This window comes from Cladophialophora immunda (assembly GCF_000835495.1).
Source record: "Cladophialophora immunda strain CBS 83496 unplaced genomic scaffold supercont1.2, whole genome shotgun sequence".
NCBI classification, from domain to species: Eukaryota; Fungi; Ascomycota; class Eurotiomycetes; order Chaetothyriales; family Herpotrichiellaceae; genus Cladophialophora; species Cladophialophora immunda.
The window spans coordinates 491526-512890 of record NW_015622542.1 but is presented as its reverse complement, the minus strand read 5'-3'; the positions used below and the strand labels follow the sequence as shown (position 1 = coordinate 512890).

General features: G+C 51.8%; 6 protein-coding genes across 6 annotated transcripts; 2 read left to right on the top strand and 4 right to left on the bottom strand.

Annotated features, from left to right (window-relative positions):
- Positions 1-3715: 3715 nt before the first annotated feature.
- Positions 3716-5923, bottom strand: PV07_02555 (uncharacterized protein). Its single transcript, XM_016389176.1, has 6 exons — positions 5829-5923; positions 4985-5771; positions 4629-4876; positions 4459-4575; positions 4317-4411; positions 3716-4264 (listed from the first exon to the last, which is right to left on the bottom strand). The coding sequence occupies exons 2-6, from the start codon at positions 5661-5663 to the stop codon at positions 3898-3900; spliced, it is 1506 nt and encodes a 501-aa protein (XP_016251078.1). The 5' UTR covers positions 5664-5771; positions 5829-5923; the 3' UTR covers positions 3716-3897.
- A 262-nt stretch (positions 5924-6185) lies between these two features.
- On the top strand, positions 6186-7866 carry PV07_02554 (uncharacterized protein). The gene has a single exon (XM_016389175.1). It carries the CDS (start codon positions 6399-6401, stop codon positions 7716-7718), a length of 1320 nt encoding a protein of 439 aa, XP_016251077.1. The 5' UTR covers positions 6186-6398; the 3' UTR covers positions 7719-7866.
- A 2876-nt stretch (positions 7867-10742) lies between these two features.
- On the bottom strand, positions 10743-11214 carry PV07_02553 (uncharacterized protein). Its single transcript, XM_016389174.1, has 2 exons — positions 10916-11214; positions 10743-10861 (listed from the first exon to the last, which is right to left on the bottom strand). Exons 1-2 carry the CDS (start codon positions 11185-11187, stop codon positions 10768-10770), a joined length of 366 nt encoding a protein of 121 aa, XP_016251076.1. The 5' UTR covers positions 11188-11214; the 3' UTR covers positions 10743-10767.
- A 295-nt stretch (positions 11215-11509) lies between these two features.
- Positions 11510-13036, bottom strand: PV07_02552 (uncharacterized protein; the record flags this gene model as incomplete). Its single annotated transcript, XM_016389173.1, has 4 exons — positions 12738-13036; positions 12363-12688; positions 12234-12314; positions 11510-12184 (listed from the first exon to the last, which is right to left on the bottom strand). Exons 1-4 carry the CDS (start codon positions 12892-12894, stop codon positions 11510-11512), a joined length of 1239 nt encoding a protein of 412 aa, XP_016251075.1. The 5' UTR covers positions 12895-13036.
- A 500-nt stretch (positions 13037-13536) lies between these two features.
- Positions 13537-15411, bottom strand: PV07_02551 (uncharacterized protein; the record flags this gene model as incomplete). The annotated part of the gene is made up of 6 exons (XM_016389172.1): positions 13537-14349; positions 14438-14640; positions 14697-14792; positions 14894-14984; positions 15035-15205; positions 15271-15411. The coding sequence occupies 6 exons, from the start codon at positions 15409-15411 to the stop codon at positions 13537-13539; spliced, it is 1515 nt and encodes a 504-aa protein (XP_016251074.1).
- A 3462-nt stretch (positions 15412-18873) lies between these two features.
- PV07_02550 (uncharacterized protein) lies at positions 18874-21111 on the top strand (the record flags this gene model as incomplete). Its single annotated transcript, XM_016389171.1, has 1 exon — positions 18874-21111. One exon carries the CDS (start codon positions 18874-18876, stop codon positions 21109-21111), a length of 2238 nt encoding a protein of 745 aa, XP_016251073.1.
- Positions 21112-21365: the final 254 nt, after the last annotated feature.

Genomic DNA, 21365 nt, shown 5'->3' with positions numbered 1-21365 from the left:
ACTACATGCCCCACATGATGCTGTGTCTCTCTCAAGTGTGAATAGCCTGGTTGTTGCAATGATGATGCCCATAACTACCTTGAAGACGTAGACTACCGATTCCGCGTCTATGTGGACCCAGGAATGGACAGAGATTCAGTCTGAGTTTCTAACACGCTGATGACGGCAGTTATTTGGGCCCCTTCTATATCCTCCTGCTCAAGGTTAGAAGGACTTCCGGAGGAAGTGTTGACGAGAATCATTTCTTTCGTCCCGTTGTCGAAGAAAAATTGGCTCAGCATCAACTTGACATCTCGCCGTGTGAGAGATGCAGCCTCAAGCTCGGTCACAGGCATTGCGAAGCAACAGACTCCACTGCTCTTTTCGCTTTTCTACAGACCATATCTTGACGCTGAATCGGTTGAGCACATGGTGGAAACCCATGAGGCACTGAGTTGCTTCGCCGAGTACGCCACTGTGGGACTAAGTTCACACGATGAAGGACGTTATCTGTGCATCCTCACCGGCGCAGCCATCATTACGAGGATATTGCATACGAACCGGCTGCTACGAATGACCGACGGCAACCACGCCGCGGAAGCATTTCTAAACCGAGCAATAGCATCCTGCTTGAAGGAATCTATGTTGTTGCTGATCAGATACACTACACTATGCTGTTTTCGCTGCTTCATGCATGACAGATCCAGTGAAAAGAACAAGTACAACGAAGCGATCATAGGCACTGCAGCGCTATTCGATCAGGATGCATTTCACCGATTCGAAGCGTCTCTAATGATGATCGGTCTCGGATTTGGGGAACACGTCTTTGAGCATGCACACGAATGGAAGAACCTCATGATATACAGCGGGACGCCTCCCGTCAGAGCATTTACTGTGGGGCGACGGAAGCACAGTCGGCGCAGCAATGCACTCGAAGAGGTAGTGCAGGCCTGGTGGCGAGACGCACGCAGCCACCAAGAAGCGAAGATTCCGACCGACCTCATTTCTCGACAAGACAAGCAGACAAACTCTGCTCACGCAAATGAAGCAATCTGGACGCTATTCCACGGCTCATGTCATCCGCCAGTGGCTCTTCCAACAACAGCAGACTTGCGGGAAATAGGAAGAAAATTGAGTCTTGAGTCGGGGCAGGAGGCACTCCAGGAATCTGTACAACTGCCACGCAATCCTGCCATATAGAGTTTAGATAACTTGGATGCTATATCTTCCCCTTGAGGTTCCAGCTCCAGATCTATTCTCGCTGCCGTCTGTTCAGCTTACAGTCGTGCCTTGGCATCGCCCGTTTGCTCAGCTGTTGGGACGGTAATGATGGGGATTCTCAACTCTAGGGTTGCTGTCTGAGGGACGGACTGGCCAAAGACGCCGCCGTCTTTGTGGTGATTCTCACTCAGCTCCCCTTTCGTAACCGCCTTCCCTGCACGCCATCCATGTACAAAGCCGCCTCCGAGATGCGTACCGCCCATTTCCGCTGTTGGTACGAAGCCGCCGGCGGTGTCGCCAACGGCGAAGAGCCCTGGAATTGGCTTGCCGAAGACATCAACCACCTGCATCGAGGCCGTGGTCCGGAAGCCACCGCAGGTCAAGCTTATGCCGAAGACCAATTTTGCCGCGTAGAATGGAGCTTCCACGATTCGGTGGCGCGTAAAGTCAACCCGCTTCGTTAGTGGCTCGACTTTGTCGCCTGATACGATGAATGAGTTCCACTGCTGCACTGATGTCCGCAGCGCATCGGCCGGAACGTTGATCAGAGATGCCAGCTCTTCCAGTGTATCGGCCTTGAATACATTCGACATCTGGTCGACATAACGCTTTTGCCTGACGGCGGTGCCGTTGTCGAAAATGTAGTGTGCTAGATGATCTGGCTGCTGCTTCAACTTCTCCACTCGGTATTGATATGGCCCGGCCTCGTCGTGGAATCGATGCCCTCTTGCATTGACGGCAATAGCTTCGTCGGTCAGAGCAGACGCAACCGCCACCAGACCTGGTATCATTGACATATTGATCAAATCTCCGCCGATTGCTTGTCCCATCAGGTGTCCGTCCCCTCTGCACGTGGGTACCCCAGGATACCATGCATTTTGCACAGTCGGTTGGTAGCGTCGACGGAGGGCTGGATTTGCTTGATAGCCACCAGTCGCAAGAATGACACCCTTTTTGGCGAATACATTGAATGACGGCCTGCCGTTGTTCGGCTGCGCGCGGACTCCAGTGACACGTCCGCCCTCGGTGATGAGCCGCACGGCGGTTGTATTGACATACGTGCGCACCTGTGGTCCGGCAAAGTCTCGCTCAAACGCTCGAGCGAACTGTTCTGTATTCTCCACGGCTGCCAGTCGAGGAACACTGGTCTGCAGCGGCCGCTTGATCAGACGAGGAAATTTCACCCCTCTTTCGACGAGGATTTTGTACAGCTGAGGGCTTTCCTCGGCGTAGAGCTTCCCAAGGACAGGATCCCACTCCAAGCCGAAGTGTTGGCCTGATTGTTCGATCAGCTTTTCGCAGTCTTTCATGAAGAGGTCGACCGAGTCGTGGATCCCTTGCTCTCGTTGCAAGTCGCTGTCAACAAACGCCACCCAACCAGTTGACCATGTGGCGTTGCCTCCCACGTCCTTCCATGCCTCAATGGCAATGACATCTGCGCCAGATTGAACGGCAGATCCCACGGCAGCAAGACCACCAGGGCCGGTCCCGACGACGACCACGTCTGTGGTTTGATCTTGCCCATTCGATTGGAGATACATGATGGTCTGTTCAAGTGATTTTTGTGCCGGGTCAGCAGAGTTTCTGGGCTCGCGTGTCCCGCAACAGATGTAGATGATATTTATACTTTGCGCCTGATAACCTCTGATAGCTACTAGCAGCTCCCAATTAATGAAACCGACGCTATATCGAGGCCTTCACCCGTATTACAACCTTCGGGAGGGGTGGAATCCGGGGTCACCTCAGATATTTCGAAGGCGGAGTGCAATCCCACTGGAAAAGAGACCGCCCATTGGGGGAAAGGAAGATGCCCAGATCCAAGACCTGGGGTTTCAAGGCGTCCCAACGACTCCGTTCTGCTTCTCGGATGACCCGAAAATGGGAATATTACCGATGTGTGAGCCGACCAAACCTTGCTGAGGAGAATTCCCGGATCCCAACTCGAATCAGACATTCCGGGGAGAAACAAGGTGCAAGGGGAGAGCATTTGGGAGTGCATGCAATCACGACGCTGTCCGTAGCTGTGGTCACCTGCTTATACTTTTATGAGCTCCAAATTTGAATCAGAGCCACGTCTGGATGACCTTCTTGGTCAGCATGGCGGACGGACGCAACTTTGCCAACGGATACCGAGCTGCTGCTCACCATATCTATTCCTGCATGGCTGACAGAAAAAGCCCCCGTGTTATAGGCGCGAGTGCAGATGTGCATTTGAGATCAGTAAAGGGGCTCCTTCCCTGTGAAGCATGCCCCGCCTCGAGTGGTACAGAATACTTCTACTACATTTTGTGAATGATCTATCCCTCCAGCTCGGTGCCATGTCCACAAATAATGGATGTAGATTCAAGTCACGGTGTCCTGACTGGATACCGCAGGGGTAATGAGATATCGTAAGCTTTGCGTGGTAAAGATAGACATGCCTCCCATCCCAAGAGGCCCAAGTATGGCGCAGGTGAGGGCACCTCCGACTCAGAAGTAGCGGGTGTATGGCTCATTTTGACTACAGTCACTTGGATCTGAGAACTGGAGGTAGGGCACAGAAAAAGCCGTTTCTCCCATTGTTACATATCACTATAACATGCGACGTGCATACTAGAATTTCGACACCATCTCACGGACAATTCCATATCAGCTTTTTCAGTTCCGCACACCAGAGATTGAGGTTCCCACAGGTCGACCTAGGAAAGGCTTTTTTTTTCACAATGTGTAGCGGAATCCCTCCCTTCCTTCAATGACAATCTCCCCACGATCAGCCTTGCGATTGGTGCGGCTGAAGACAAAGAAGTTCTTGCAAATAATCACAACAGTGAGAGCTTGCACAGCAATGACAGTGTTCAAGCCCGGTCGATAGCCAGGGGCGTCTTTCTGCTGAAAGGCGTTGCTGGCAATAATGCCACCAATGCCACCGCCTGCAATCATGACCGCGGCTCCAATGGCACGCTTCGTCTGTCCAACGATATTATTGTGCTGGTAGCTGAAGATGGCCGGAATACTGGCATTGTATGGCGGGAGGCCCAGAAAGACTCCGGCGTATCGAACAGAAGCGGTATTTGCGTAGCCCATCCTAGAATCTTGTAAGTAAAGGCACGTAAATGATGGGAATGGTAGACAAATACATCACTACTCCCGCGATTGTGCAGCACGCGTTGAAAACGATGATTGGTCCGCGAATCATAAAGCGGTCGCCAATGTAAGCGGCGATAAACATCCACTGTGTATTTATCAGCATGGTTCACCACCACGCGATGGAGAACGTACGATGGCGGCAAGAACGTATGGCGGAAATATGAGGATGTAAGTTGTCAAGATGGAGTAGCCCATGGCCCCGTGAAGGATGAGAGGAAGGAAGTAGGCGAATGCGTATGCTACCGTGTTCTATATGTCACAGTTAGTATTTTTGGTCGAATGAAAATGAAGAATGTGCTTACATTGCAGAGAAGAAGCAAACAGCATTCCCATATCTTCCAGTCTTTCAGCTCGGCGAGAATTTTCTTGAAGGAGAACTTTTCGGGGGTCGCATCTCCACGGTCTCGCTCGATACGGTTGAGGATGACGGTTGCCTCCTCGGGGGTCAGAAAGGACCTTATTGCTAGCTTTCTGGGCCTAGCCGCCTTATCCGGAAAGTCCAATAAAAAGACGAGGACAACGACTGCAATCACACAAGTAGCAATTCCCTCTATTACAAGGTCAAGTTAGCTTCGCAAAGGGATCGGTCGAAGAAGAAGAAGAAGAGAATGCGTCGACCATGGCAGGACAGAAAGAACGGGCTGCAGGTCGAACTCACCGAAGATGAAAATCCACGACCAACCACCCAGGCCACCTAGTCCATCCGCCTTGGACAAGCCATATGCAATCAAATTGGAAAGTCCAGATATAAGCATGCCGGCGCCGTAGAAGCCACTGAACCGCACTTGAACCTCGTGTCGAACGTACCAGCAAGACAGGAGGAAGATGATCCCAGGGAACAGCCCTCCTTCCAGGGCGCCAAAGATGATCCGACAAACCAGGAGTGAGACCCAACTCTTCGTGAAGCCCATGCCAATCGTCAAGATCCCCCAGCCGAAGCCAATGGCGCCCAAGAACGTGGCGGGACCGACTTTCCTCATGACAAAGTTCGCAGGGAAGTCACAGAGGATGTAGCCGATGAAGAATACCATGGTGATGACTGAGTATCGATTGCCAATGGAGATGCCCAATGCCTCGTCCATACCGGCGAGGCGGGCATTCGGGAGGTTGAGCCGGTCGACCAGTGAGACAGCATAGAGGGCGCCGCACAATGGCAGGAGTCGCCAGTCTACTTTGCGTCTTATCTTCTTCTCCAGGACCGGATCGACTACAAGGCTGCCGCCTTCGAGATGCATTTTCTCTTTGGGGTCTCTCGCCTCGCTGCTTTCCGAGAACTCTGAGACGTCGAGGTGTTGTGAACGGACATCCTTTTCCAGGTCCAGGTTGTTGGCAGCCATGACGACCGTACAGGGTGGTTGTAAGATGCTAGTAGGCAGTGATACAGACTTTTGAGAGAAAGAATTAATGGCCTCTGAAGATGATTTTTTGTTTCACCAATGTCATGCCTGAGTGTAAGTGTTAGCTGAGAGCTCTTATATCTCCTCAACGAGAACGGAGCATACTTATTCTCTTCCCCACGGGGCACTTCCAGCCCGCTCTCGACCACACCTGGAAGAGCAGCCCAGCTCGTAGGAAGAAGCGCCAGAGTCAAAGGGGCGTGAGAGGGCGCTGTGCTAGAACTCCAAGGAAGTCTTCGCCACCAACCAAAGTCAAGCCCAAGACGCCACGAGTGCACTTTACCTAATATGGAAATTTCCCCTCGGTACTCTTTGTAAAGACCCACTTGGGAGGAATAACACCTATGCCTCCGATTGGTCAGCACCGCCTCGGTCTCGACCTGTCGAAATCTGTTAGACATCGGCCTGGGCAAAACTAAAGGAACTCTCTGGTTTTGTGCGCTCTGATACAATAATGCAGGCCGTTGTAAAGGTCATACTTTTGACCATTACCTGGAAGACTTTCCGCTGTTAGTCTTCCTGGAATCTCAGACTGTTGTTCATCCTCCTGTTTTCAATCAAGATTTGTATCATAACACCCTGCGCCTCTACAGCTGAGCTTGCCAGGGCATCTTATCAGATCTACATTAGTACACACTCTCTGTCCTTATCCATCCCAGCATCTGATCTTACACCATGGCTCCCTCTGAAGTCCACAACGATGGACCAAGCGAAGGATCGAACGCCCTGAGCTGCGGAAAATCCACTCAAGGGAAATGTGATAGTGCTTCACTTACAAACGGCCATGCCACAACGCAGCCGATCCCGCGAACCGTGGAAACAATGGGCTACCACGAAGCATTTCGTTTCGGAGGAGACCACTTGGCAAACAACGTCGCCCGAGTCGTTGAACAGAACCCTGGTCTAGGAAGAGGCGTCCTCGATGCATTCGGCGTCAACATGGCTCAGACGGCCCTTGGCTATCGCGAATGGGCTCTGCTGTCTCTCGCTAGTTTGACGGCCATGGGCGACACGAGTGACCAGCTGAGAGTCTACGTGGAAGGCGCAGCAAGACACGGAGCGACGAGAGAAGAGGTCCAAGATGTGTTCAGGCACGCACAGGCATTCGTGGGTGCTCCTCGAGCAGTGAACGCCGTGCGGAGCACGTGGTCGCTGTGGTCGACGCTTTGGCCCGAGAGTGCCCATGGATACACGGAGAACATTGTCCGCCTGGGCGATCATGAAACGCTCGTTCGAGACAGCCAGGGGCCTGGAGTCCCCGTCGTTCTGATCCACGCTCTCAGTATGGACCACAGGATGTGGAGAGAGGTGTTCCCCCAGCTGGCAGCGACCGGTGCTCGCGTCATCGCGTACGACCTCCGTGGCCACGGATACGCCCGTGGTGCATCGTTGACTCGCAGCCTGGAACATCTCTGCGCTGACCTGGAGCTCCTCCTCGATACCTTGGGAATCGAGTCCGCGGACATCTACGGCGCTTCATACGGCGGGGCTGTCGCACAGTATTTTGCCTTGGACTATCCTCAACGCACGCGGTCGCTGGCTGTTCTGGCGACTGCTGCCAAAGCACCAGAAGTCCTCGCCTCCCGCGCGACCCGCGCGGAACAGAACGGCATGGAATCGCTGGTGCCCGAGTCTATTATCCGGTGGTTCCTCCCAGAGACCATCGCACAGGACACCTGGTGTGTACGGTACGCTCGAGCATGCGTCCGTCGGGCCCGTGTTGAGGATTGGGCCGCGGCGTGGAGAGCAATGGCTCAACTGGACTGCGTAGACAGGCTCCAGGAACTGAAAGTCCCGGTGCTGGTGCTCTCTGGGAAGCAGGATGCGTCCTCCACGACGGCCATGATGAAAGAAATCGCCGAAGCATGCAAAGGCACCACCGCTGATTTTGTGGAAGTAGATCCAGGAACACATATGATGGTGATGGAGATGTCAAAGCCCGTGGCAGAAGCGCTCATCAGGTTCCGTGAAAGCGTCGAGCCCAAGTCGACCTGATAAAATACACACAGAGTGAGGCGGACATGAGCTCAGTTGGCATTCGACCTCAAACAAATTCTGCTGTATCATGTAAGAAACAAGCTTCATAATACAGCTACGGACGCCTTGTTTGGCAATGCAGAGCTGTGAGTGCTCTCGAAGATGAAGTCTTGCGTCCTGGCTGAGTCTAGAGGATAACACGCTCAAGCATCGGCACACACCGTAGCGGGTTCGAATGTATCGCGAGCTATGCAGTTAATAAACACCTTTCGGCATCTCAGGGTTGTAACTCTTCCGCACAATCGAGACCTGCTTGGTTGCAAGGAGTCCTCGAGGACCTTGTCGTGAGGCGGACTCGTATGCCCAGTCCTGTGTTCACGGCTCGGGATTGATTGCTTTCATCCGAGAGCAGCCCCTCTTTCGGTATTATATCCTTGTGAGGAAGTATTTCCTCGGCAAGCTTCCACTCTTCTTGTCGGCAATTGGACCACTTTTCCGGGCGAGACACACCCCCTGTTGCCGGTTTCCGTTGCCCCCTTCTTCTGGAGCACATTCTCTGGCTAAAGCAGTTCCACTCCATCTAGCGGAGAATGAGATGGACTGCGGCACCCAATTCTCAATATCACGCAGCCTTGCCACTCGCAGAGTGTTGCCTGACCTCTCGGCGCGGCGGACAAGTTCTATCAGCGTGTCCATAGGCAATAAGCTACACGACAAACATCCGATGGAATTAGGGCACAGTGAGCCATACCACGTAGGTGTGATTAGATCTAGCTACGGTTATAAAAGAGTAACCAGCTCATGAGCGAGTAATTTTGCTACACATCAAACCCTTTTTGACCAGGAGCCGTGTAAGGAACTAGCAATATATCAAATACGGACATGTCACTGCACGATCCCATCATCAACGAGCCGCCTGCTCTGTCTCTGAAGCCTCGATCTACCGTCAATGGCGAACATATATCGAAGCCCACCCAAGAACACGAAAATGAGTGGTATCGCTCCGTCTTCTCTTCCAACGGTTATACCATCCAAGAACAGCCATTGCACACCCGGCGACCGATACGGATGCTAATCATCGGAGCTGGCGCCGGCGGATTGCAGGTCGCTTACAAGGCACTGAGACAGCTGTCGGACGTGACCTTCACCATCTACGAGAAGAACGCAGACGTTGGCGGCACCTGGCTAGAGAACCGGTACCCTGGCTGCACCTGCGACATCCCGAGCCATTCGTACCAGTTCACCTTCTGGCGAAAGCCAGACTGGAAGAGCTATTACGCGGGGGCGGAGGAGATCAGACAGTACCTCAAAGACTTCGCAGTGCAGAACGAACTGGAGCAATTTGTCAAATTCCGTCACAAGATCGAGGAGGCTCGATGGAACCAGGATAAAGGCGTATGGCAATTGAAGGGCCAAAGAGCTGACGGTTCCGAGTTTACCGACGAAGGAGAGATCCTAGCCTCGTGCCACGGTATTTTGAAGTACAGAAGAACCCCGAACTTCCACCACTTTGTCTTCTCGCGTGCTAATTCAGCTGATGTAGTTCCTGGAAGTTTCCAGATATTCCCGGAATCCAAACCTTCGAGGGCCAAGTTCTTCACAGTGCAGCTTGGGATGACTCTGTTGTCTTGGAGGGCAAGAAGGTCGCGGTTGTGGGCGGTGGATCCTCTGCAGTTCAAATCATACCGTCGATTCAGCCTCAGGTGGGCAGGCTTTATGCGTTCCTGAGGTCGCCAGTATGGATTACAGCAGGGTTTGGTGCCAAACACGCCGCTCCAGGGGGCGTCAATTTTGACTGTGAGTGCTTTCCCCTCAGAAGCCTCCTCGATTGGGTGTGGACTCGTTGACCTTACTTTTCCAGATTCTGAAGAACAAAAGAAGGAGTTTGAAAGAGACCCTGCCGCCTTAGACAAGTACTGCCGAGACGTCGAAGGAGAGTTGAACAAGCGGTTCACCCTGGTAATTTTGAATGCTCTCGATTTATCGACTGCCTCGGAGTTCCCGATACTAATTCCACACCCAGATGCACCTTGACAGCGAGGATCAGAAGGCGTCCCGAGAATATGTTGCCGACAGCATGTTCAAGAAGCTAGCTGGAGACCCTCGCTTGACCAGCCATCTCATTCCAAAATATGCGCTGGGATGTCGAAGGATGACTCCCGGGTCCGATTATCTTCAGTCGCTGCTGAAAGACAATGTCGAGGTCATAAGCCAATCTGCCGTCGAGGTAACCCCGACAGGCCTGATCGATTCCTCAGGCACCCATACCGAGGTCGACGTTATTGTCTTTGCGACAGGTTTCGACACAAGCTTCAGCCCATCCTATACAGTTGTCGGCCAGGATGGCAGAACTTTGCGAGGAGAATGGGGTGACTTTCCCAAGTCATATTTGAGTATCATGGCCGAGGGCTTTCCAAATATGTTCCGTAAGTACTTACTCCGACCATCTGTTCATGCTCAGCTATCGCCTCAAGGCAATACAGAACTAACAATGCGCTTCCAAAGACTTTCCCGGGCCCAACGGTCCTGCTTCCCATGGATCAGTTCTGCCCATTCTGGAGTGGCATACTCGCTATGTGTTCAAGGTCATCTCATACATGCAAGCAAAATCCATCAAGTCAGTTGTGCCGACAGCTCAAGCTGTGACCGACTTCTTTGTTCACACCCAGGAGCTGCTCAAGCGCACTGCGTGGTCCTCGTACGTCGCAAAGTTCATTTTCTCCCTCCCTGAAACGAACTGAAGCTGATTGCCATACAGAGCGTGTCGGTCGTGGTTCAAGAATGGCAAAACACATGGTCCAGTCACGGCGATATGGCCTGGTAGTCGTCTACATTATTTTGAGACTCTTAAAGAACCCCGCTTTGAGGATTTCGAAATTCAATACCTCGGAGACGGAAACAGATTCACGTACCTTGGGAATGGATACACCAACACTGAGCTGGACGAGGACGGTAACCCCGTGTGGTACTTTGATATATTGGAGAAAGAGCTGAACTCAAAGATCGGAGCATTTGATTTGATCGAGTCGTGAACTCTCTAGGGCTTCCAGATACTCTGGAGACGGCCTCATGGCGCATTCATGTTAAACGGCAAGTCGAACATGTTTTGAAATTCTTCCAGACTCCACGGGTCAACAATGGCGGGGTCTGGTATCTCATATCTGTCTCGAGTGTGAGCGTTAAACACGGAGAAGTTTGAGAACTGCGGAACTCACAGGGGATCACTGTAAATTTGATCGAAAGATATGTTAGAGCCGTCCATCAAATAGAAAGGATTGGATTGAAGACGATTGTCGATGTCGACGGCCGTCTCTCCTTGGTCGTTTGGCCCATTTGCATTGCTGTTGTCCGGGTTTCTGTCGAAGCCGTTACTTTGTCTTGCGGACTGATCTCCGGAGCCTTTCAGAATAGCCTGCGCAGTTTCAAAAAGCTTGAAGGTGAAGTCTGCACCCCAATAGGTATTGCGCAATTCTGATATAACCATCATGCACTCCCCAAGCTTCGACCACGCAAGGCTTCGAGCCAGAGGACGGTTTGATCTGCACTCAAGCAAATGCATTTGCATTGCTGGTACTATGGCAGTAACACTGGAAAGCGAGTCAGTGTCGCGCTTGATTTCGATGCTGGGGGCATCCTTCGTCACCTCATGGGCCTTAAATGATGTACCATATCGAAAGAAATCAATTTCTCGATGATATGGTTCATCCGACCAGCTGCTCCCATGGCTTTCCGTAGTGGCTCTGACGCTTCAGGACTTTTCGGGCTGTCGGGGGGGTCTTGGAAGTTGATCGCAGGTCGGTGAAGAACAACTACTGTGGCTCTGCAAGTTCACGTAAGCTACCTGTAGAAAATCTCTGGTATACGGGTGTAACCAACTCAAGAAGCATCTCAAACTGCAACCTGTTCAGGGAGACGAGGAATGAACTCTTTCCAAGTGGGGGATCCGGGGCAAATCGACAACTTTCCAGCTCAATTTCATGGGCTTCGATAGTGCCGCTGTCCGGGTCGCCTGGCGATAGCTGGTAGTTCGTCCGCAGAATCTTTCCAAGAATGTGGCTCAATCTAATGAGCCTGACCCAGATAACTGCGAGTTCACTCATTGAGCTGGGTAAGTATTTGTTGGTAACCTCGGGAGGCAATTGTTCAACCTCTGCAGTCAGGTCTTGGGCGTCCGGCATCTGAACATCACAGTCGTCGATATTGATTCGCATAGGTCGCCCCAATCCCAGCGATAACCAGCGATCTCTCATGAAGCAAGACCACCATATTCGCCGAAGCAATCGCTGCCGAAGTCTTGTGGATGCACTCTCCGACGCCAAATGTGGTTCACGATGCAGTCCCATTACCTGACAAAGGCCAGTGGCAATTCCCAGCCAATGCCAAGGTCCGTTTCTGTCCTCGGCATCCGAGTACCAGAAGCCCAAGAGGCTCGCCGACTGAACCACACAGATTTTGTCATCCTCGTAGTCGCTGTCGTATAGAGCCTGTTGAAATGATTAAGTAACGGCTTCGAGTTTATCTGCAGGGAAGTACCTTAGCCTTGGTGTACATCGCACGCTTCATTGCCTTTCTAGAGGCATATCCAGCTGCTTGCAGAGTTTCTGGTTCAGCGAACTAGACATCGTCAGTTGTGACCATCTCTCTACACGAAAAGGGGCCTACATTTGCAGCGGCGAAAAGAACGCTCCACAGCAATAGAAGGTTCATGCTTGAAACACCCTTCAACGACAATTGTAATAGGAAGTGGCCGGCGTCGAGGACTGGTAGTAATGGATGGACGTGCTCAAAATAGCCGCGGATGAGCGAGTCACAGATCTCGGGGCTAGGCAAATCAAATGCTCCTTTACTTTGCAGGTAAACCCAATCATGGTGTTCCCATACTTTTTTGGGCTCCTGTGGGCGCATCTGAAGCCATAGCGCTGAGCCCACAGTCGGTCGCTGGCCGGAGCAAATTTCCATCACGGAGTGAACGAGGCCCTGACGGTCGCCTGAGATTGTCAGATTGGTCGCGACGAGACCTAGCCTGGCACACGATACCTGAATAGAACTGCCGTTCGTTATGGAAAGCACTGTTTGCTTGCACAGCTTCGGCAAATGAGGCTGGGTGTCTCCCTTCATCAGGAGTGTCGGAGCTCAATACGCTATGCCGAGAGCCCATATCATTCAGTCCTTGGAGATTGGCAGATATAGACATGGATGGTAAGGCATCATTCAACTGGTGGCTTGAATCCAATCGAGTCACTGCGTCTGGCGACCCAGGAGAGTTTGATGCAATCTGAACAGGGCTTCTCGAATTCGGCACCAGGGCTCGATGCTTTCCCCTTGTAGTTCTCTGCCTAGGGGCGCTTGTTAGAAGAGAATTGGTGGAGGCAGGTATGAATGATACGCACACATGCTTCTTCCTGGGCTGAACTTCACACTCTGTCCCGTCGTGACGGCAATTTGCGCATGGATGGCCGGTCGCCGTGACACTACAGCGTACCTTTCTCGCCTTGCACCGTTGACAGGCGACTGCGGACCGTCGCTTGCCTTCCACCTGCACAAACGAGAGTCTGCCATCCCCGGCCATGGTCACTCGTACGCCTGTTATGATATGAAGAATCGCCACTCATAGGCTAGCCGCCTTGGGGGCTTCAAGCTCTTAAGTAGGGAGTGTGAAGGGTCTGCCGAGGCTAGAGGACCCTATGCGGACGTTGAAATCGGAAGCAGCAGGTGAGCCGACGAGGGGCAAAGCGGCGAGCAGCTAATCACAACTACGAAGACAAGACCAGCAGCTAGTATTTTCCTTTCTCGCCTGTTCATCATTCCCAATATAACATGAATTCTGGCCTCCCTTTCAAAGGGTATAGATGAAATCAGGCCTATTATCACCTGCAACCCATATCTCGTCCACCGTTTTCCCTTCATGCATCCGATCTCTCTTACCCGAGAGTCTCTTCCTGTTCTCCATTCTCAGTAACACATGCATGAGAACGCTACCGCCAAATAAGAAGAGCGTCAATGCTGCCAGCACTGTTCCGTGGCCCGTCCAATACCGGGGTTTTTGGCTGGATAAGTATATATTTGCGCTGACGATACCGTTGATGTTGCCACAGCCCACGACAATACCAATGACGACGCCTCGCTTGTAGACCCCTTCGATGTTGTTTGCGACCCATGCGGTGATATTAGGAATTGTCGGGTATATGCCCATAGCTGCCAGAAATGTGCCGGCGTATTGAACGTGAGGATTTTCTGTGGATAGCAGCATCACAAACCCTGTGATCCCGAGGGTTGCGACAGCCATATTGCAGTATCCACGACACTTGGTTTTGTCGGCGACCCAACCAGTGAAAATGGTAATTGCCGCAGCACAGGCATAGGGTGGCACTGAGAGTAACTGAGCATGCGTCCCAGCGTACCCAAGCCCAGCGAGGATGGTTGGGAGGAACAAGGAAAACGCATAAAGTGCAATCTCAGATCCTACCAGTGTGAGCCCAAAGCCCCAGGTTTTCCAGTCCCGAAAGGCTGCAAAGATATGGCGCTTATCGTATGCTTCTGCGGTTGAAGACTGTTTATCCTTAGCCAAACGGCGACGGAGACGAAGTCGGTCGTCTTCTGTGAGGAACCGAGCGGTATCCGGCCAATCAGATATCATCCACCAAGTGATCTGTAGATTGTCAGAAGCTGTCACATGAGAGAAGGGCAAAGAATCGAATCTCTAGAACCACAACACTGTAAGAGGGGAGAGTACATACGAAGCCGACAATCATAGTCCCGATACCTTCGAGGATGAAGATCCATGCCCAGCCTGGTTTACCACCCACCCCGTCCATCTTTGAGATGGCAGCGGCCAGAAGTCCACCAAACGATCCAGCTAGGGCCGCCATTGAGAAGAATATGGCTGCTCGGATTCCGATCTCGTCTCGCCGGTACCAGCAAGACAGATAATAGGCAGCACCTATCTCGCATTAGATTAGCTTCGAAAGAAAAAACTTTTTATAGAGTGCCACATACCTGGAAATAGACCAGCCTCCGCAAGACCAAGGAAAAATCTGGCAGCGAGTAGCCCCCCATAGCTTGTCACAAGACCCATCATTGTCATAATGAATCCTGGATATCTTCGTAAGCATGTAGGGAGAGAGTGATGGGAGAAGTAGACGGGCAGAATCAAGAATGAACCGACCCGTCTATTTAAGGATTAGGGCGCTTACCCCAGAGTACCATAATTCCCATAAAGAAGATTCGCGGCGTCAATCGCTTCAGAAGAACATTTGTCATAGCCTCTGCTATAGCATAGCTCACCTGGGCGAGTGATTAGCATGACAACCATTCTAAGATTTGTGGAGCCATACAAAGAAGACTGTCAATGCATTGTTATAGTCGTGTCCCTTCATGCCGAGATCATCCTCCAAGCCCGCCAGCCGCGCATTCCCAATGTTAGTCCTGTCGAGGAAAGACAGCAGGTACAGGAAGGAAAGCCATGGGATAATCCACATGTCGACTTTCCACATCAATTTGCGGTCCTTTTGCCGGGGAATGTCAGAAATTATAGAACTCCATGAGGAGCAAAAGTTGAAGCGCGACATACGATGGCTCTTCTCTCTTCGTCCGTCTTGCCTTCGTCCGGGTCGGACAAGGCGTTAATGTCTTCGGCCCGTTCAGCATGTATCTCGACGCCCTTCTCAACCGAAGGGTCGTAAGTGATTGGAAGTTCTCGAGGGGCAGTCATTGTGAAATTGAAAGAGCGCAACTTCGACCCAGAAAGCAGGAGTAATTGTCACTCGACTTTGGGTTTTGTAGGAGGAGATATATCAGCGCATTTAGGTCTTAAATAGATTGTACACCTTCCATGTCGAGGCTGCATTCATTTCTTCTGCTAAGGTGTAGTTGTCCCCACATTTTGAGTCGCGATGGCCGCCACCTTTCCCACAGTACAGTAAGCCAATCAGTTGGTCCGGGGAAGTCTGGGGAAGCTAATCTTTCTCGATGAATAACATGAAAATATAGAAATCTGTTGGAGATGAATAGAGTGATGCCCCCACCTGTAATCACGTCGCAAGGTAGTACGCCTCGTTTGAACAATCAACATTTCTCCGCATAGGAAACCGACGTACTCAGCATTGGTATGATGATTTACCGAGAAGTGCAAGGATCAAGTGGCGGCAAGACATCCCCAAGTCTCCTGCTGACGATCAATCAAATGGGATTGAGGTTGAATGGCCCAAAATTGTGCGTTTCTAGATGAGGAGAGAACTCCAAGAATCAGTGCGCGGAGAGAACTGCTCTTTGATTTCCTCTCCCATTTGACTTATAAACAGGTCTTTCGTGAGAATCTTAGAGCCGTCTTCTCAACAGTACTTGGTCGAGTTCCAGGAAACACCTGAAATCATGGATTCCAAATTACGTGTCCTGCAAGTGCCGGCAGTCGTCCGGGCCTCGCCTACAGACTTGATCGTAACACTCGCAATTGCTTTACCGGTTCTGTTGGGCACATACCTGGTAGTCAGCGAAATCCGCAGAAGAAGCGCCAGGCTACCCATCAAAGGCCCAACAGGTCTCCCAATCGTTGGCAATCTTCTTCAAGTCTATCCAGACCCTCCTGAGCAACTTCGAAAATGGGGTAAAGAGTACGGCGGGGTCTACCAGATCATGTTTGGCAACATGCCGATCGTCGTCTTCACCTCTATGCAGGCAGCCAAAGACGTTTTTGTTGGCCAGGGCGGTGCTTTGTTGGATCGGCCTCGATTCTACACTTTCCACAGTGTACTCTCAAGCGTAGCTTCCACGATTGGGACAACGACATGGTATGTATCCCCCCAGCCCTGACAAGCATTTTACTCAGCGAGCTCCACAGGAGTGAATCCACCAAGAGACGCCGTAAAGCCGCAGCAAGTGCCATGAACAGGACCGCGGTGGTATCATATACGCCTCTCATTGAAGAGACCTCGCGAGACTGGATCTCGGAACTCTTGAACCAAGGCAAATCTGGACAAGTGGCGATCAACCCCAAGCCTTTGATTCTCCACACCATTCTCGATCTGACAATGACAGTCAACTACGGCAGCAGACTTCCCAAAGAAGCCGGGTTGTTTGAGGAGATACTGTATGTTGAGGAACAAGTGTCCGGCTTCCGGTCCGTCGTTGGTGCTATGCAGGACTACGTTCCCCTTTTGAGATGGAACCCAATTAATCTCAAGTCAGCTCACGCGAAGAACACCAATGCAAGACGGTTGGCGTATCTGTATCGCTTTAGCGAAGAGCATAAGCAGCAGATGAAATTGGGCACGGACAAACCCTGCATTCAGGGAAACGTCCTACGAGACCCGGATCACAAATTCACCGAAGTTGAGCTAATGTCGATCAATATGTCCATGGTCTCGGGTGGTATCGATACACTTGCAAACACTCTGACATGGACAATTGGCACTCTGGCCCGCCGCCCGGACATACAAGAGACAGCTTATCAGGCCATCAGGGACGTCTATGAGGCGGAGAACTGGGGAGACGTGCAAGAGGAAAAGGTTCAGTACCTTTCAGCTCTTGTCAAAGAGAGCTTACGCTTCTTCTCTGTCCTCCGACTGTCTTTGCCGCGAAATGCTATACGAGATATCGAGTACAAGGGCATATTCATCCCCCAGGGGACCACCGTCTTCTTGAATGCTTGGGGTTGCAACCGAGGTATGGTGAACTAATAAATAAGAAATTTGCTTGGGCAGCCAAATGCTGAAATGGCCTCAGATGAGTCTTTCTTCGGACCCGATGTCAACGAATATCGCCCGGAACGCTGGTTCGAGGATGAAAACACACGCCTTGATCACGCTGCATTTGGAATGGGTGGGTAGAAGGCTCTAAAGCCTGGAAGCTTTCTCATGCTAACCTCCTTTCAACGGATAGGCACACGTATGTGCGCCGGTAACCAGCTGGCTAGTCGTCAACTGTACACGATGCTCCTCCGCCTGATATGGGCATTCAAAATCGAACTCAGCAGAGATCCGTCCGATAACAACTGGGGAATTGATCCACTGCGGGTAAGCCTTTGCCGCAAGATACACTCTGCCCCTGATTCCCATGCTAACTACGACAATCTTTCATCCAGGATTCGACGGAACCAGATGCATTCGCAGCGCGGCCTCCGGAGTACAAGGTCAGATTTGTACCACGCAACCGCCCTGCTCTGGACAAGATGTTGACCGTCTGATTGATGGATAAACTTATCGAATGTGCCGAATGTGAGATGGAGCGAAGGGAGAAAGTAGAGGAATAAAGCTAGGAGACTCAAAGGGGCAAATTTCATTTCACAGATAGTAACAACGGATTTCATGCATCGACTATAGTTTTCAAAATGAAGGATTCGATTTGTCCCTACTTTGCTCTTGGATCCCTCTCAATAACCTATCACTATTGAAACACCTACCTCGTGTTGCTCAATCATGGACGAGTTGATCACTGCGGCACTGTTTCTGCAACACAAACTGCAGTTGCTCGAGGTAGCGCCAGTAGATAGATCAATTGAGCAAGTTGTTCCCACACCTCCGCTCTACTTGAGATTCCAAACGTCATGAACAGCTCTACCAAAATCACCCTTCAACTTGCGGGCAATATTTGGGGTAATCAAAGTGGCGACTTGCAGGTCACTCTGGTGACTCTGTATTTGGAGATGGGGTGGAGGTTTGCCCCCGCAAGGCTGAGGCCGAGTGTCCCCGCACCTTCAAATGCAGAACTAAGTTATGTCTATATAAAACCCCCAACTCCCCTGGGCAGATGCCGCCACCTTAATGCCGCCACCCATCACGCCGGCTTAGTACATTTTGCTTTACTTGCTTAGCTGGGAGTGCGTAAGCACATCTACCCCCTCTTCGAGTCGCCGGATGCTCAAATCCGATAACCATTCATGTCTACGAAGAATGGATCAGAATCTCAACAGCAGGTGCAGGGGAAGGGTAAAGTACGTCGCCGGGTACCTCCAGCATGCCAATTCTGCCAGCGGTCGTTCTCCCGCCTCGAGCACCTGCAGCGGCACCTGCGAAGGCATACAAATGAGAAACCATACCAGTGTCAAACGTGTTCGAAATCCTTTGGCAGAAGCGACCTTTTGGTACGCCACAATCGACTGATTCACTCATCCGCTCAGGACGCTGCGACGCAAGACAATGGAGTGGGAACTTCACTTCAATCGTCGCCTCCAAGGACAATGACTTCCAGTGCAACAACGCCAGCACAAGACACCATGGTGACCCGGAGGACACCCGCGGCTGCTGCTTCTGCGATACCTGAGAATCTTGCGGACCCAATGCAGTTGCCGAACGAAGTCACTCAGTGGCATCCAGAAACACAGCCTCGAGACGATTCCCGCATTGAAATCAGGGATGATGCATTTGAAGATAGCAGTATGCTTCCATTTGCCCTGTCTGCACCATTACAGGACCCGATGCAAGATTTTAACTTGTTCCTGGAAAGCATCGGGCTGAGCCAAAGCTGGGAACCCGAGGTGGTCTCAACCATCGAATCACCTTGCCTTACGACGGATTTCTCGATAATCTCAACGTCAAACTTTCAACAGCAAGGCCAGGTGGAGCCTTATCCCAATCCGCGGTTTCAGAATGAAGATGCTCCATACTCGACTTTCGGCTCACGTTTGCCATCTCTGCAACCCGAGTCTCGCGACCCCGATGGCAGGAGAAAACCTCCCGCGGATGAACCAGCAGCCAACGTGACATCCATCCGCAACGTCGGAAAGCCAGAATACCACGCCTTTGTTAAGAGACTCGAGGGTCTGAAAGATATACTTCCTACAGACTTCGCTTTACCGTCCAGATGGGCACTCTCGCGCTCGTTTGATGGCTTCATTGACGGACTGAACGAACACCATCCATTCATCCACACCTCCACGGTCTCGATAGAGAGCTGTAGTCCCGCACTTACACTTGCACTAGCAGCATGTGGTTCTCAATATCGTTTCGAAGAAGACCGGGGGTTTGATTTCTTCTACGCTTCGCGAGCCCTTCTGATCCATAGTCTGAACCGCCAAGGAGGCTTCAGTCTCGCCATTTCCGCCACCCAGAGGGGCTCTCGGGAGTGGAACAATATCGAAAGCGCCCAGCCTGGTAGGTGTGAACCGAAACAGGCAGATCTACTGGAGAACATCCAGGCTCTCTTCCTGCTTACCATCTTCGCGACATGGGGAAAGGATAGAGCGATACTCCAGGAGATGCTTTCCTTTCAAGAGATACTGGCATCCATGATCCGGGAAGATGGCTTGAGCGAGGATGATGAGACAACCTTCAATCTGACGACCCAATCAGACGACATAAATTGGCGTCAATGGGTGAAGCAAGAGTGTAGTCGACGGACCAAACTTGCGGCCTTCACCTTTTTCAACCTGCACTCGATCATGTATAATAGAGCTCCTCTGATTCTGAACGCAGACCTCAGGCTGAACCTGCCATGTTCTTCCGCCTTGTGGAAAGCCACCAGCGCCGATGAATGGAGGATCACGTATGAAATGTGTTGCCGATCGGGGACCGCCACAGGAATGCCGTTTCAGACTTCTTTTGCCCTTCTTTTCGAGCGGCCACCCTCTCTTCCGAATAATCTCCCACTGTCAACTCCTATGGGGAACCACGTCCTCTTGCACGGCATCTTCCAACACATCTTCTTTGCTCGTCAGTTGTGCACATCCTCACCGTCACGACGAAGTCCAAGCCAAAGCCTACGTGCTGAGGATTTGGCCATAATCGAGGACGCGCTTCGAGCTTGGAAACTCCGCTGGAAACAGACCCCCGAATCAAGCACCAATCCTCGCAACCCGGCGGGGCCGATCGCTTTCACCTCAACCGCACTCCTGGGCCAGGCTTATGTGCGATCATACCTCGACCTTGGACCCTCAAGGGCTCTCATTTCGCAAGACCCGGCATTGATTGCTCAATCATTGATCCAAGCGCCTCCGGTCGAACGTACCTCTGGACTTGTGATGGCTCTGCTCCATGCGGCACACGCTCTGTCCATGCCAGTGCGCCTGGGCATCGACTTCGTTGCGCGGAGCCACTCGTTCTACTGGAGCGTCCAGCACTCTCTGGTCAGCCTGGAATACGCGTTTCTGCTGAGTCGATGGCTCCTTGCGCTCCCAGGGTCGGGCAGCCCGACTTCGATGTCGGCCCGCGAACAACTGCTCTTCCTATGGATCAAGAGGATGGTGGACGAGACCAAAGTCACCAGATATCTGTGTTCACCAGGGAACGGACAAGCACAGGAGCAAGGAGGCCGCTGGGCAACGTTGCATCTGGTGGAGGATGAGGCGAGAATGAGACAATTGGGCGGTGCCATTGTTCGAATCTGGGCGAGGACTTTTAAAGGCAACACGTGTTGGGGCGTTGTTGACATAGTCAGTCAGAGTTTAGAGTCATATGCCGCACTCTTGGAGCAAACCTAACATGGATGCCGAGGACGGTGTATAACAAGAAACGATCCGTCTGTGATCCTAACCCGTTGGGTTTAATTCCTTGCCGTTCAGCGACCCCCGACACAGTCGCTAATCTCGAGATATCCTTACAGGCGTTGGCCGGCTCTCGAAAGTCATGAGAATCGAAACATCTATCCACCATATCAATGATGGACCATCTGTAGCAGCTACCTACCCTCAAAGGGACGACAAGCGGGATAGCTTCAGAGCTGAGAGGTCGAAAA

Coding starts and splice junctions, on each gene's coding strand:
- PV07_02555 (XM_016389176.1), bottom strand. CDS start 5,663: ATGGCTGCCAACAACCTGGACCTGGAAAAGGATGTCCGTTCACAACAC. Junction 4,877..4,984: donor GTCGTGGATTTTCATCTTCG/GTGAGTTCGACC, acceptor ACCTTGTAATAG/AGGGAATTGCTACTTGTGTG. Junction 4,265..4,316: donor ACAATCGCGGGAGTAGTGAT/GTATTTGTCTAC, acceptor ACAAGATTCTAG/GATGGGCTACGCAAATACCG.
- PV07_02554 (XM_016389175.1), top strand. CDS start 6,399: ATGGCTCCCTCTGAAGTCCACAACGATGGACCAAGCGAAGGATCGAAC.
- PV07_02553 (XM_016389174.1), bottom strand. CDS start 11,187: ATGATGGTTATATCAGAATTGCGCAATACCTATTGGGGTGCAGACTTC. Junction 10,862..10,915: donor CAAATTTACAGTGATCCCCT/GTGAGTTCCGCA, acceptor CACTCGAGACAG/ATATGAGATACCAGACCCCG.